Genomic DNA, 15,885 nt, shown 5'->3' with positions numbered 1-15,885 from the left:
TGTGACCGTGCTGTAGTTCCTTTATAGCCCAACGTTAGCCACCTTTAGCTTAGCGGTGGTGACGTGAAGTCATGTGACCGTGCTGTAGTTCCTTTATAGCCCAACATTAGCCACCTTTAGCTTAGCGGTGGTGACGTGAAGTCATGTGACCGTGCTGTAGTTCCTTTATAGCCCAACGTTAGCCACCTTTAGCTTAGCGGTGGTGACGTGAAGTCATGTGACCGTGCTGTAGTTCCTTTATAGCCCAACATTAGCCACCTTTAGCTTAGCGGTGGTGACGTGAAGTCATGTGACCGTGCTGTAGTTCCTTTATAGCCCAACGTTAGCCACCTTTAGCTTAGCGGTGGTGACGTGAAGTCATGTGACCGTGCTGTAGTTCCTTTATAGCCCAACATTAGCCACCTTTAGCTTAGCGGTGGTGACGTGAAGTCATGTGACCGTGCTGTAGTTCCTTTATAGCTCAACATTAGCCTCCTTTAGCTTAGCGGTGGTGACGTGAAGTCATGTGACCGTGCTGTAGTTCCTTTATAGCCCAACATTAGCCACCTTTAGCTTAGCGGTGGTGACGTGAAGTCATGTGACCGTGCTGTAGTTCCTTTATAGCCCAACGTTAGCCACCTTTAGCTTAGCGGTGGTGACGTGAAGTCATGTGACCATGCTGTAGTTCCTTTATAGCCCAACATTAGCCACCTTTAGCTTAGCGGTGGTGACGTGAAGTCATGTGACCGTGCTGTAGTTCCTTTATAGCGCAACATTAGCCTCCTTTAGCTTAGCGTTGGTGACGTGAAGTCATGTGACCGTGCTGTAGTTCCTTTATAGCCCAACGTTAGCCACAGAGATTATTTTCTGCAATATGCTAAAACACAACGGAAAGGTACCATTGTTTTTAATCGTGAGAACAAAGGAGATGCCACTTCAAGTTCAGCATTCAATAAATCATCATTGCACAACTTTATAGAGAGTGAATGTGCTAACTGGGAAGTACATTACCACTCGTCAGTATACCAAGGTGATGCATTCTGAAGGTATCCACACACTCTTCAGCTGTCTTCCAGAGCCAACAGTCTTCAACACTAGCTCACACACAGAACAACACATACTGAATATTCTTTTGTCCAGCTTTATTCTTCAGCCTAGGATGACTTTAAGCAGATGCTGTTGCACCTTGAATTCAGCCATTGCATTCTTATCTTATTTATTGTCTAAAATAGACATTCAATTCATCAAAGTCAGCGCCCCATATGGCTATCTTCCAGGCTAATGTAGCTGTAACATTTTGCAGAGAGATTACCTTACAACAAACCCTTTTTTCCCCCTGGCAACATTAACACATTAACAGACAGTTATATTTGTGGCTAAAATGTTGTTTTGCCCACAGACGTTTAAGCTGGACAAATGGCTGCAGCTGCTGGTATTAAATATTAAATATGTGACCTTTATAAATACGAGGTGGCCTCTCTCACAGGACCACCCATCTGCTGCTCATCTTCACATGCTCAGAGGCACTGAACACTTCTGTTTCTCCAACAATAAAGCATAATTTCTGGATACTTTTAATCATTAAAGGGAGATAAAAACGGATCTTTCCTGCTCTCCTTAGTGAAGTTGTGTTGTGAAATGTAGAATTGTACGATGGTGTTTCAGCATGTAGTGATTGTCTGAGTATAAAAGAACAAAGTGTGTGTTGGTGTTACACACACACACACACACACACACACACACACACACACACACACACACACACACACACACACACACACATACCCATACCCCTAACACACAGTGACAGCTCACCGCAGGATGACCCTGACACTCACTGGTTCTTTAATACTGCTCTCTGTGGACATGCATACTGTCACACATCAGCATCTTCAATGGGTGTTTTGCACATTGCTGTGAGACACACACACACACACTCTCAGATGACATAATTTATCTCTCTCACACACACACAGACAGACAGACAGACAGACAGTTCTAGTGTGCCTGACGGAGCTAATTTAAACATACACTCATACTATCTTATGAGAAATATGTAGTATTTAATATCCAGGGTGTCCGCGGGGTCTTAAAAAGTATTAAAGGGCATTTTCCAAGGTATTACATGTTGTAGCTTGTTTTCAATAAGTATATAAATGGTCCAAAGAGGTTGTATTCTACAGTTTGCCTGAATGTAATCATTGCGTAGGTGTGTAGTGTGATTCTGTGTAGTTTATTTATGGCATCCCGTTGGATTAGACGTCATCTGAACAGGACATCGCACGCTCACTGCTTGATAGCGTGCGAAGGTCCGTTTACGCCGGTTGTTAAACAACATCGTTATGGGGAAATGCAAGTTTGCGTCCAAATGGTTGGAAGATAAGGAGGAAGGACAATCAATACTGTATATAGTCAATGTGAGGTAAAGTGTGTCGCCAATGTAACCGGTTAAAACTCAAAGTGGCGATGAGGTCTTAAAATGTATGGAAAGGGTCTTAAAAAAAGGTCTTAAAAGGGATTACATCTGACTTCAGGATTCCTGCATATACCCTGATATATTATTATTTACTATTTCAAGCCTGGCTTATAATGACTAAAACAATACCAACCAACACATGATTGTCTATTATATATAATAACATGATATTAATTTTCTTTTTTTAAATACAACAGATTTAGCCGCCATTAATGAGGTTTTAATAAATGTCTTCATAAATCAATCTTCCCACAAAGATCCCACATTGATTAATAATTCAAACCTTTTATGATACAATTAATTAATTAAGAAGTGCTACCCAGTTCTGAGTTTAAATTATTTAACAAATGGCCTAAAAAACAGATAAAAAAAACACAGATTAAGGTGTTCTGGGAGGCTTGTGAATAACATCATTGATTTCTCAGCTTCACATAACTTAACTCATCATGAATCCATATTAAATATATAATCGTCCTTTTGTTGTCTTCGTACAAGTTTGACATCTATTTGGATCGAGTTTAAAAACTAGTTTGAACTTTTAAACCACTTATACTTTGTGTGAAAGGAGCAAACATAAACTGCTGGTCATTAGCACGTAAATCTAGAAATAAATAAAAGGTTTGAATTTAGTTTGAAGTAGGGCTGCTCGATTCTGGCAAAAATCCTAATCACGATTATTTTTGGTCAATATTGATATATCACGATTATTAAATACGATTATTCATTGACTTTGAAAACATCCATTTATTTGAACTTTAAAAAAAAAAATAATAATAATTTGAACAGTATGTTTTTAACAGTTGATTACCCTGAACTTTAAGTATAATTCAACTGAAAAACCAATTAAAAATAATTATACATTTATATTACATTTAAATAAATAATATCAAAATAATAAATACCAATAAAGATCAACAAATGTTTTGGAGCGCACTTCCACAACCTACTAAACATATATAAATATGATAACTGTCCCTCACAACCTGTATTGTTTAATTTAATCTTATTTTGGTAACCCCTTATCCGGAAACCGGAAGTAGCGAAGAGGCTCCGGCTCGACAAGGTTAGTAAAAGTTGACTGTATGCTAGAGAGCATGGAGGACCGGAGAATTTTATTCAACCAGATGAAAACATTGAGACAAAATCTCGTTTACAATGCTGACCTGGCCAAGAAGGCAGCAACGTTACACGTTCTTACACATAACACAGACATAAAAAATACAGAGAACACAACTAAGTAACCAAAAAGCAGTCACTACATTGTGCACATTTGAGACAGTAAGTAAGATACTACTTATTACTGCAAGAGAAGCTGGTGGTGAGGACCTCAGACAACTTCAATTTAAAACAGGCTATAGGGACAAGTGCCGTCAGTTTGAGGCGTGACTGAAGGTCATCCCGAGACCAAGGACCATAATAAGAAATGGTGAGAATAAAGACACGGCAGCTCAAGCTTCCCTTGTAACGTGTTTATATGGATTTATTAAACAGACTGCAAGTCACAACACAACCCGGCCGAGAGGGCTTTTAGGGAGGGGTGAAAGCGCACGCGCGGGCAGGATGTATAACGCAAGACAAATTGAGAGCGTCATTGCGAAAGGGAATGCAGCAAAATAATCGTTTTATTTTGATTACGCAGTTTTCGTAATCGTTGCAAGCCAAAACCGTAATCGAGATGAAAATACGATTTAATTGCACAGCCCTAGTTTGAAGCATTACGAGTAGAAATCAAACCGGATTCACTTGATGACACGCATCCCTCTCGGGGGGATTCATTCTCCCGTTAGACTTGCACATGTGCGGATACATAGCTAATTTCCCGTGGCGTCTTTAACACTTTGAAGCAGCTTGTTGACAGCTTCATGCTGACTCTTTAATTTTAGATCTGAATGCTGAGCTATTTCTGTGTTTGGCTTCCAGATGTTCCTTTAATGTAGTGTGACAAAACATATCCTACTGTTAGCTGATTGAAAACTAGATTTCTGCATCAGCAAGTGGTTTATTTCACTATTTAAGTGTATCTCTCTTATAGCAACCCCACTTCCACTGTACTATAGTTTAAAACCCTCATTTTAAGACACGTTTATATTCACCCGCCTTTTCTAATATTTACCATTGTATCTGTTTCTTGTGCTTCTCCCAGCTCACTGGTGTTATAATGCAGCAGAAAAAGCACTAACCTGCATTATTCATAAGCAGCAGACGTACAACAACAGATCCTCTTAATTGCTCCGTTCTGTCCTTTATTTTTATTCTGTCCTTTATTGGCTTTCTTTTTTCGGTCCGTCCTCTCAGTCCTTGTTTCCGTCCTTCCTGTCATCGGCGGAAATCTCGTCTAACAAAACCCGACAGAAAGTGAAACCCCAGACAGTGGTTGAAACGATTAAATATGAACACTAATGTCTGTAAATGTAGTGCTTCATCTGAATGTAATTCCTGAACTAGGCTGCCCTTATTTAAACCGAGCAGACACAACAGACTAAGTGAAATGCTCGGGGCTCGAAACACTTACATTTTTGTGTTAATTGACACCCGTAATCTGACACCTCACCTCAAAACAAACCACTGAATAAACACATGGTCCAGCCTGTGTATACATGATACAGCATAAATACATTAAGAGTAAATCTGCTCATACTGTGCTGTGTTGTCGCATATATACGCAGCGATAAACACTCTTAAAGCACTAGTTATTACTTTGGCTCGCTCTGGATCTGCAGTGCGAGGCTGTTTTTGTTTATCCAACACATTCTGGTCATAGATTACATGTTTTAAGTGTATCCACAGATATATCCAGCTTCAGTTTGACACAAATTAATGTGCATTGAGCTTGAATACAGCTAAGATACCCAATATATATATATTTTTTATATCCTCATCAACGCCTCGATTGGACTTGTTTACTTCTGAAACAAAGTGACATCACTTGTGCTCTTAAGGGGCCTACACACCAAACTGACACCAAAGAACACGTCCCGACAGACCCGACTGTTGTGTCGCCTCACGTCTCTGCGTCTTGGCCAACAGTCGCACTGGAACACACCGCAAAGACTTCAGCCGACGGCCAAGAAGCACGTACGAACTGCGCATGCGTGAGTGGCAATAACTCTCCTTACCAGCAGGCGGCGGTAGTGTGTATTCGTCATTCAAAAGAGGCAACAACCGGAAGACAGACTGCGTGATAACCGAGAGAAGAAGAACAGACTGCGTGATATAAACAAACAACAAATAGCGTGTGCGTTCCATTTTCACTCTACAGCGAGAAGCTCATGGGGCTTTCCCCAACCTGTGTCGAGAGCTGGAGTTAAATGAAATCTCACATTTGCCTTCTTAATAGTTTGTTTGGGTCCCTCACTTCCGTTTAGCTTCTCATGCACTGATTCGCTAGCTGAACAGCCAATCAGAGTGATTTCTTTGGCCGACGACCTTTGGACGACAGCCTCCCGATTCAACATGTTGAATCGGCGGCAGAAAGTTTCGGCACGGCCGAAAAGACACGACGGGGCGGGACACACCAATCTGAGTAGGGCGACAGGACGCTCATCGACAGCCAAACATCTATCGACGCCGAAATCGGCTTGGTGTGTAAGGACCTTTACAACACATTGTACGTGATAGGCTAAAGGGCGGGACATCTCTAAGGAATTAGTGCTGCTAGCTGCTTTCAGTGCTCAAGAGAGAGGGCAAGAGAGCTGTTGTTATATTATTATTAAAATACTTTTGTTGGCTTCTCATGATGACCAGCTGTAGCTTTATCCGGGCTTAACCAATTAGCATCCTACCAGTAATGAGCTGCCAGAACTATCCAGTTATAACTCGTGCTCCAGAATGTATTCCCCGTTAGAAAGAAGTAAACATAAACATCTGTTCAGGTCACAGGGCGTACCAAAGCTCCTTTACTGGGTAGGCAACTTTGATCAGGGTTTTCTTAGTTTGGAAACGTTTAATATCAATCACACACCTACTTTCTCAAGATTACCAATTACTAAACCTACTAGCTTGTAAAACAGCTGTTGGGTCACTTGGCATATCAAACATTATCTACTGGTTCAATTAAAATCCACGTATCGATACACCTCTTGTAAACTATTAATAATAATTAAGAGATGTTTGTTTTCCTGACTGTGGTTATATCAATCCATCCATATCTCTCAGACGGCTGCTCTTATATCGTTCATAACAGACCTTCTCCCAGAGACCACGCTGGTTTAGTTTTGGTTGAATGGACGTGTGTGATCTGATGTCTTTTTAATAAATCATGTATGAAACCAACATTTTAGGAAAGGTGTTTTTTAGGCTGAGCTTCATTGCAGGGTTTTCCATTGGAGGGGTTTGCAGTTTGCTAAAAATGTGTATTTTATTGTTTCCACACTTAAACCATACACAAACGTAACAAATAACAGATGAAGAACGGTGCAGGAAGAGGCAAAAACCCCCCTGGGATTATTCTTCCTTTGTTTTTAGCTTGTCAAGTTTTAATAGCTTCTACCGTTCTTTGTTTTATGTGATTTTAAAGGGACTAAAAGGTGTACTTTTTGGCGATAGGGTCCTTGAAAGGCTTTAGAAAACTGTGACGAACATTTTTCTCCATTTTCCTCACGTTCTCTCTGCAGGACCTCAGTGTTATTTTACCTCCATTGATTGTGGGTCATAAATAGCAGGAGTGCTGCTGGTAAAAGCTGAGAGGCTGAATCTCCCCGAGGTGTGTGTGTGTGTGTGGGGGGGGGGGGAATAAAACCCATCAGGTCCCTATCAGCTCGGAGTGGAAGAGATTTAGTGTCGATCAGCAGCTGCAGCACTCTGACTGAAATAGAAACACTTATCAGACACCTCGATCATCTCAGGAGTTTTTTGAAGTTCAAAGTGTTTCCTAAGTGTCCGTTAGTGGAGGCTAATGATACCAACAACAAGGAGAGGCTGAGTACACGAAGCAACCTGTCGTTTAGATTTAAGAGGGACTTTTTAAGGTTAACTGAAAAACTTTGAGGTTGTGAATTTGAAAACGTTCTGCTTTTGTAAATTATATTAAATTGGCAAGCAGATATTCAAAGTAGTTATTAGAAAGGTCTTAAATATGATTTCGAAGGTCTTAAAAATGATGGGATTTGAAAGGTTCTTCTGTGTTGCGATCGCGTCTAAATGTGTTTTGGGGGAAATGTCCGGGCTGCAAAGTAACCAGTACGGTGAGAGCCTTTCAGTTCCCCCCAACAATTTGTATTGAAATAAATCAACATGGAACCAGTAATCACTAACTTTGTTTCCCCCGGCCCCTTATCGGAGAACACCCAGCTAGTAACCTAGCAACTAAGCAAGCTTCAGCTAGCGAGAGCACGCTCGTGAACTGTTGCGCCGGTGTTATGAATGCCCGCTGAGATATGCATGCACCTCTTGGGAGCGCACACAGCGTAAAGCAAAAACTCCCAAACTATATCATTTCCTTTTGGGCGGTCATGCATAACACGGCAAACACCAGAGCCTCGCTGCGGGGAAACTTTTGCGCTGTTCCGAGTTTGTTCTAATCTGTCAAAATGACAGACTGCTTTCAGATTTTTCCGTCATTGTTAAATAAAAATCGGTCATAGACGGAAAATATTCAGTTAACGCGACCTCTGCCTCCGGGCGACGTTTGGGTCTACGACACCAATCCTACAACAGCAACAATGAAAGATTGTAGCCAAGGCAGCAGAGCTCAGAAGATAGCTCTTGTCACACACACACACACACACACACACACACACACACACACACACACACACACACACACACACACACACACACACACACACACACACACACAGTTTTTTCCTGGTTTTTGTCTAACACGCTAACACAGTTCTGTGTGCTGTTATGCTCAGTCGTCGTTCTTATGTTGAACGTGAATACATTTACTTTGAAAGTAATAATGGGACGTATTTCTTCTTTCATAGCAATTTTCTTTCATACTTTCTTGCCGTGAAATAGGTCTTAAATTCTATTCAAAGTGGTCTTAAAAAGGTCTTAATAAGTCTTACATTTGAGTTGGTGAAACCTGCAGGAACCCTGACACACACACATTCAGAAAACCAATGACTTTGACTCAAAGGAATCATAAGTGCTGAAATGCTGATTCATTTCCAGTTTTAGGAACTTGGCAATGTTAGCTAATAATCGGCGGTCATCACACTGTGTCATTTCTGTATACATGAAGATGATTTAATGTGTGTGTGTGTGTGTGTGTGTGTGTGTGTGTGTGTGTGTGTGTTCAGGTGAACTCGTGGACGGTGGAGGAGCTGCGGCTGCGTCTGGCCTCTCTGGACCCTCAGATGGAGCAGGAGATCGAGGAGATCCGGCAGCGATATCAGACCAAGAGGCAGCCGATCCTGGACGCCATCGAGGCCAAGAAGCGGCGGCAGCAGAACTTCTGAGGAGGAGGAAGAGGAGGAAGAGTCGGAGGTTTCATCTCTTTATTCTCTGCGGCAGATTTAACAAACGACAGCTGAGGATCGTTCAAAATATCTGCTCAAGAGACGTCAAGATGTGTAAAACTGTGCGAAGACTTCTGATGACCGAACTGCTGGAGAAGAACTTCCAAAGAGCTTTTGGACAGGATATTAATGACAATATTTCTGCCTGTTTGGAGTCTTCAAAAACTTTTTCCTGGATGAATGATTTCAGGAAAGACGCTTCTGAAACGTATATTTTGTCTCCCATCCGCTGGACTCTCTCTCTGTTTGTTACACAGCTGTCTTAAACCACAGTGATGAGTGTTCAAATCTCTTAACGTTTAGTTTTCTACTTAACCGCGCGGTACAATATCATTTAAACGGCTGGCTGCTCGACTAAGGTACTCGTCTTTACGTCCGCAAATGTCTCTTCTCAGTGTTGTTGCTCAGTGTTCTCACTTTAGACTGTGAACGTCTAGAGAAGCGTCTTTCCCTCGTCTTAAAAGAGTTAAAATTACAAAAGAAAAAGCAGAAATACCAACTACAAGTGTTGATGCAGGAAGAGACCGAGCGCTTTGGATCAGTCGTATTGAATGAGTACAAAAAGGAGGAGATAACGAGGAAGTGAAACCCTTACATCTAATTACAAAAGCCCCTTTTCTTAAGTTCAGCGTTGATCTCGTCACCTTATAGTTCAACAAATTCAAGCACAAGATTAAAAGATCAATAAACCATTTATTAAATATTAAAAGCAAAGTGTTATGTTATTGTAAGATGATCTTAACTTAAAGAACTGGATCATTCACTTAGCTAATGGTCCCTTCAGGTAAAGGGAATATTTGGGAAACACCTGGATGTTTTGATATTTTGGAGATCAGATTTTCTTCCGCATTAATATTTTAAGGGTCTTTAATCCCCTCCAGTGTCCTCAGTGTTTCATTTGCATCTCTTTCCCCCGCAGTCAGCTCAAAACAAAGAGCTGGACCCGGATCAACAAAGCTTTTATTTCCTGGATTTATTATTTCTGATTTGGCACTGAAACGACATCGCCCCCCCCCCCCCCCCCCCCACCCCCACCCCTTACAAAAATAAAAAGGCAGCTGCCCTTCCTCCTCTTTGGACGCTCTGTTTTCTACACGCAGCACAGAAACATTTCTATTTTTCTACGTAGGTTTAGTGGTTACAGAAGAGCGGGAGCTTGGTTTGATTTAAACAGATTTAAAAACCAGCTTCTCAGGTCAGAAACTCCTCAGGGTGTAAAATAATAGTCTGTTTATAAATGAGCACAACAGCTGTGTCTGTAAGGTTTAAATCGATGAGTTAAAGGGTTAAATGACAGAAACTGGACGCCTTTTATTAAGTTATATTTAAATAATAAGCGGTTGTCAACACGTTGAAATGTGTCGGATGTTTTCTGGGGATAAACTCTCAGCTTGAGGTTCAGTTTCACTTTCAGTTTCGGTCTCGTTGTGTGCACGGTTTCTCTCATGAGCACAAGTCATGATCTCTTCTGCGTTACAAAACGTTTCTGCCTTATTTAGTTTTTGTCTTGCACATGGTGTTCCTTTGAATATATGTTGAGGTTTAGGCTCAGACGTGAATCCACTTTGATTTCAAAGTAAAATCAGCAGAAACACAGTTTAATATTCACCTTTGATACATCCTGTAGTGAGTTCAGGGAAAGCAGCAAAAGCGTGAAAAGGCAAAAACAAAAGGGATTTTTTTTTTTGTCTGCCTTATTTTTGGATGTTCTGCTGTGTTGTTTCTGACAGTGATCTGATATGTGAGGATTTTAAACGACGGCATGTTGGGGCCATTGTAGGTCAAAACAAATCAATAAAAAAGGAAATAGAGAAGGGGGTTAATTCAAGTGAAAAATACGAGTTTTCAAGTCAAAATGTGTGAATTTACGAGCTTATAAATGTAGAAACTTGCAAGAAAAAGTGACAAAATTACTAAAAACAACCAAAAAACTATATTTTTCTCATAAATCGTGAGTTTCCAATTTAATATCCCCGTAAATTAACCCTTTAACCCTCAGTAATTCGTATTTGTTTCTTGAAATATGATCTCCTTCCATGGGCTCTGCATAGTTATTGTTGAACCTACAATGGCCCTAATTATATTTGTTTAAAAAAAAAAGGGACTATTTTTAACATAATGCAGCTGGATTGTTATAATATGATGTCTGATGTTTGGTGCTGATCGTGAAATCTGGCATCAGAAATCAAGTCGTAATCACTGGATATTAAACAGAAATGAAAATGTTCTGATGTTTTGGACATTTCTAAATGCTTCTTTGGCTTGAAGTGATTCTCTTAACCTTTGTGATTAAATACAAACAAACCACTGAGAGGTACGTGTTCAAAGAATCATCGCCAGTTTGTGAAAATGCTCTGAATTACGGTAACATTGTGTCAGGTTTATTACGTGTAATCACTCAACTAGGCTTTAATTTATTTAATAAGTGAATCAGTGAAATGTCTAAATCCTGCTGAAACATGTCAAGTGTTTATTTATTCATTTTCTTAGCTGCCAAGATATCACTTTATCTTTCTGATTTTCATTCTCAGCTGTTTCTATGTTTTATAAGATCTTTGGTCCATTAACTCTCAGTAATAGGACGTAGGAGTTAAAACAGTGTGAGTATAAAGTGTTTAAATTCAAGGCATCATTGGTGTCCATATAAAACTGTGACAAACCCAACAGATAAGAACAAGGAGAAGTGGAGCACAAATGTTTTAAACACCAGTCTCTCTGCCTCTTCTTTGTGCAACATTTGTATTTTCTCCGATGTTTCTACTTATTTTTTTCTGAGCTCTTTTTGTTTCACACTTCTTGTTTGACGCCTGAAAAGTTTCTGAAGTTTATTTTACGCCTTAAAGTTTGCAGAGAGGTCATTCATACGATCACTGATGTTTGGTTTGTGTATTTTGTTTTTGTTTGCCTGTCTAATAAAAGCTAAGGAACGTTTCACCTTTGTGTCTTTGATTTTTGCATTTTAACAGTATTAAAGAGCACCCATCATGCTGTTTTTAGGCATCAATTATGGGTCTCAGATATATAAAAACATGTCTATGATGTGTTTTGCTCAAAACACAAACGGATCATGCATTTTAGAAATCCCCCATACCCCTCTATTCCAGCTGTTAGAGAAACGCGGATTTTGGGTCCTTAGCTTGAAAAAAAAAAAAAAAAGAGGAGGCGGAGCTAATGCCTGATCAGAATTCTACCGGAGATAAAGTTAAATTCTGCTTTGATAAAACGCCATCCTGTTCTAAACCACATCAAGGATTATTTCTGAAACAGTATGGAGCTCAAATGCTTTTTCTCTCTCAGGTTTATCACAAGGTGAGTTCCTTTTTTAATTTCCTGCTTTTTAAACACATGTGCTCTCCAGTACAGGTTAGCTCTGAGTGTTAGCGAGGCTTGCTAATGTAAACAAAGACGAGATTACGTCCAAAACACGTCAGGCATTGTTTCTGATAGCAACTCTCTGTGGGTCCGCCGCCGATTTGACGTCATCGGCGGCGAATCTGTATCTGCTCGTTGTACCCCCGTTTTTAAAAGATTTGGATACGGAGGGAAAGAGAGGGTTTTATTTTCTGACGCTGCGTGAGTTCCCCGACGCACCGGGGACACTTATGTATAAAAGACATACAAAAGTGCATTTTGCATGATAGGTCCCCTTTAAAAAAAATCTGTTATGTTTCTTGTAAATTCATTATTTTTGTATCAGAGTCAAGTTTATTTGCCAGGTACGTTTACACATACAAGGAATTGGCTTTGGTATCTGGTGGTGTGAACATAAACAATCTAAGGAAATAAGTTGCAATAGTTGGTAGGTAGAAAAAAGAAATATATAAGGATAATAAAAAATAAGTATTTTTAAGATACAATTTAGCATAAAAACATAATACTGTTATGTTTGTTTGTTTTTTCATTGAGTTTTATGATCATTTGCATTTTGTGTTTCCACCACTAGATTATTATTTTATTTAAACTGTCACTATAAAACAAAAGGAGGAATTATTCAGTTGCTGTACTTCAGTAACAGTAGAAATACCACCTATAACAAACATTATATTACAGGTAAAAGTCCTTTAGTGTTTATCAGTGACCAAAAATAATTAGAAAAGATGAATATTTAATCAGCTGCAACCACGGAAACTGATCCCTCTCCTTCACTGTGACTGAAATAAAGTGTCTGTCTGTGGTTTGCCTGAAAATAAAATAGTTTCTATTTTCCATGACACTATTTGGGAAACTTTCTTTTAAAGTGATAATTAAAGAGTCCTCCCCTGCTGATGTTCAGGTGTATATCAGTATGTACTGTAGTGTCTCTACTTTAAAGAGTCCTCCCCTGCTGATGTTCAGGTGTATATCAGTATGTACTGTAGTGTCTCTACTTTAAAGAGTCCTCCCCTGCTGATGTTCAGGTGTATATCAGTATGTAGTGTCTCTACTTTAAAGAGTCCTCTCCTGCTGATGTTCAGGTGTATATCAGTATGTGGTGTCTCTACTTTAAAGAGTCCTCTCCTCCTGATGTTCAGGTGTATATCAGTATGTAGTGTCTCTACTTTAAAGAGTCCTCTCCTGCTGATGTTCAGGTGTATATCAGTATGTGGTGTCTCTACTTTAAAGAGTCCTCTCCTCCTGATGTTCAGGTGTATATCAGTATGTAGTGTCTCTACTTTAAAGAGTCCTCTCCTGCTGATGTTCAGGTGTATATCAGTATGTACTGTAGTGTCTCTACTTTAAAGAGTCCTCCCCTGCTGATGTTCAGGTGTATATCAGTATGTAGTGTCTCTACTTTAAAGAGTCCTCTCCTGCTGATGTTCAGGTGTATATCAGTATGTGGTGTCTCTACTTTAAAGAGTCCTCTCCTCCTGATGTTCAGGTGTATATCAGTATGTAGTGTCTCTACTTTAAAGAGTCCTCTCCTGCTGATGTTCAGGTTGTATATCAGTATGTAGTGTCTCTACTTTAAAGAGTCCTCTCCTGCTGATGTTCAGGTGTATATCAGTATGTAGTGTCTCTACTTTAAAGAGTCCTCTCCTGCTGATGTTCAGGTGTATATCAGTATGTAGTGTCTCTACTTTAAAGAGTCCTCTCCTGCTGATGTTCAGGTGTATATCAGTATGTAGTGTCTCTACTTTAAAGAGTCCTCTCCTGCTGATGTTCAGGTGTATATCAGTGTGTAGTGTCTCTACTTCAAAGAGTCCTCCCCTGCTGATGTTCAGGTGTATATCAGTATGTAGTGTCTCTACTTTAAAGAGTCCTCCCCTGCTGATGTTCAGGTGTATATCAGTATGTAGTGTCTCTACTTTAAAGAGTCCTCTCCTGCTGATGTTCAGGTGTATATCAGTGTGTAGTGTCTCTACTTTAAAGAGTCCTCCCCTGCTGGTGTTCAGGTGTATATCAGTATGTAGTGTCTCTACTTTAAAGAGTCCTCTCCTGCTGGTGTTCAGGTGTATATCAGTATGTAGTGTCTCTACATGTCTCCATGCTTTAATGTTCAAAAAGCTCTTTATTGTTCTCATACTGCCTGTGCTGCAGCACCTCTTTTCACCCTCTGTCTGAAACCAGAGCCCAGTCTGCTCTGATTGGTTAGCTGGCCGGCTCTGTTGTGATTGGTCAACCGCTTAGAGATGTCCCGCCCCTTACCCTATCACGTACAATGTGTTGGAGCGCTAGCAAATAAAATGTGTTCCTTAGTGAAGTCACTTTGTTCTGGAAGTGCACACAAACCTATATAAAACACTACAGGAGAGGGACAACCCCCCAAAAAGCAGGAATAGGGCCTCTTTAATGAAACTATATAAAATGGAAAACATGGCGTGACTTCAGGAAGTGTGTGTGCTCAGCAGTTTATGATACATATAGTAATATATTAGAGTGCGTTTAGTGTGTGATGGTCATATTAAATGTCAGACTGACGGCAGTGATCCATCATCTGAGTCGTTCCTCTAATGAACTCTGTGGCTCCACTCCAACATCCTCACAGAGAGGAACTGAACTCAAGCCAAAAGTCCTCTATAAGAACTAAAAGGGGGGGGGGGGTGAAAAAAATGCTGAATATGTGTCTGATATCCATCCATCCATCCATCCATCTTCTCCTGCTTATCCGTGGTCGGGTCGCGGAGGTATCAGTTCCAGCAGAGAGCCCCAAACGTTCCTTTCCCCTCATCAACCAGCTCTGACTGGGGGGTCCCAAGGCGCTCCCAGGCCAGCGAAGAGATATAATCCCTCCGCCTGTCCTAGGTCTACCCCTCGGTCTCCTCCCAGCTGGACGTGCCTGGAACACCTCCCTAGGGAGGCGCCCAGGTGGCATCCTTACTAGGTGCCCGAACCACCTCAACTGGCTCCTTTCGACGCGAAGGAGGAGCGGTTCAACTCCGAGTCCCTCCCGGATGACTGAACTTCTCACCTTATCCCTAAAGGAGACGCCAGCCACCCTGCAGAGAAAACCCATCTCGGCCGCTTGTATCCGCGGTGTGTCTGATATAGTTTAATATTTCACTCAAATATAAAGGATTCAGCCCACTTTCTTCCTGTTTCATATTGACCAATACTCTGTGTATCCTTTATTGTTCTCCCGTGTCTTAATTGTTTTTTTTTGTTATTTATTATTCTACTCAATGTGAATGTTTTGTATTCCTGTTACCTGTGACTTTGTGATATGAGTTATTTATTTTATTGTATTTATTATTATATTTATTTGTATTATTATTATTATTTCTGTGAACATGACCTAATGGGATAGGGCATGGGTATTTGTCTTTTCTTTAACACACAAATTGTTCTGTACTTTGTTTAATGTGCTGAAAGTGCCATGTCTGCAAAATAAAGGATTCACTGGGAAATATTAGAAAATAAAAAAGGTATTATCTCTGTTTCTCAAAGGTTTTATTTAAAGGGCCCCTATTATGCTTTTTGGGGTTCTTCCCTGTGTTCTATAGGTTTCAGTGCATGTAAATGGTCTGCAAATGCAAAAATCACCTTCTC

General features: G+C 40.3%; 2 protein-coding genes across 2 annotated transcripts in view; both read left to right on the top strand.

The window, feature by feature from the left end:
• Positions 1-11,851, top strand: part of LOC117475661 (serine/threonine-protein kinase 4-like) — a 48,101-nt gene extending 36,250 nt beyond the window's left edge. The window contains 1 exon segment of the mRNA XM_034121985.1: positions 8,701-11,851. Coding sequence (XP_033977876.1) covers positions 8,701-8,859 — 159 coding nt within the window. The 3' untranslated portion in view covers positions 8,860-11,851.
• The window catches only part of LOC117475663 (nuclear factor 7, brain-like), an 863,632-nt gene that overhangs the window by 141,669 nt on the left and 706,078 nt on the right, over positions 1-15,885 (top strand). The gene's annotated exons all lie outside the window — the stretch shown is intronic.

Source organism: Trematomus bernacchii, unplaced genomic scaffold (genome assembly GCF_902827165.1).
Source record: "Trematomus bernacchii unplaced genomic scaffold, fTreBer1.1, whole genome shotgun sequence".
In the NCBI taxonomy this organism is placed as follows: Eukaryota; Metazoa; Chordata; class Actinopteri; order Perciformes; family Nototheniidae; genus Trematomus; species Trematomus bernacchii.
Note: the sequence above shows the minus strand (reverse complement) of the source record. Positions and strands in the feature narration are given on the sequence as shown.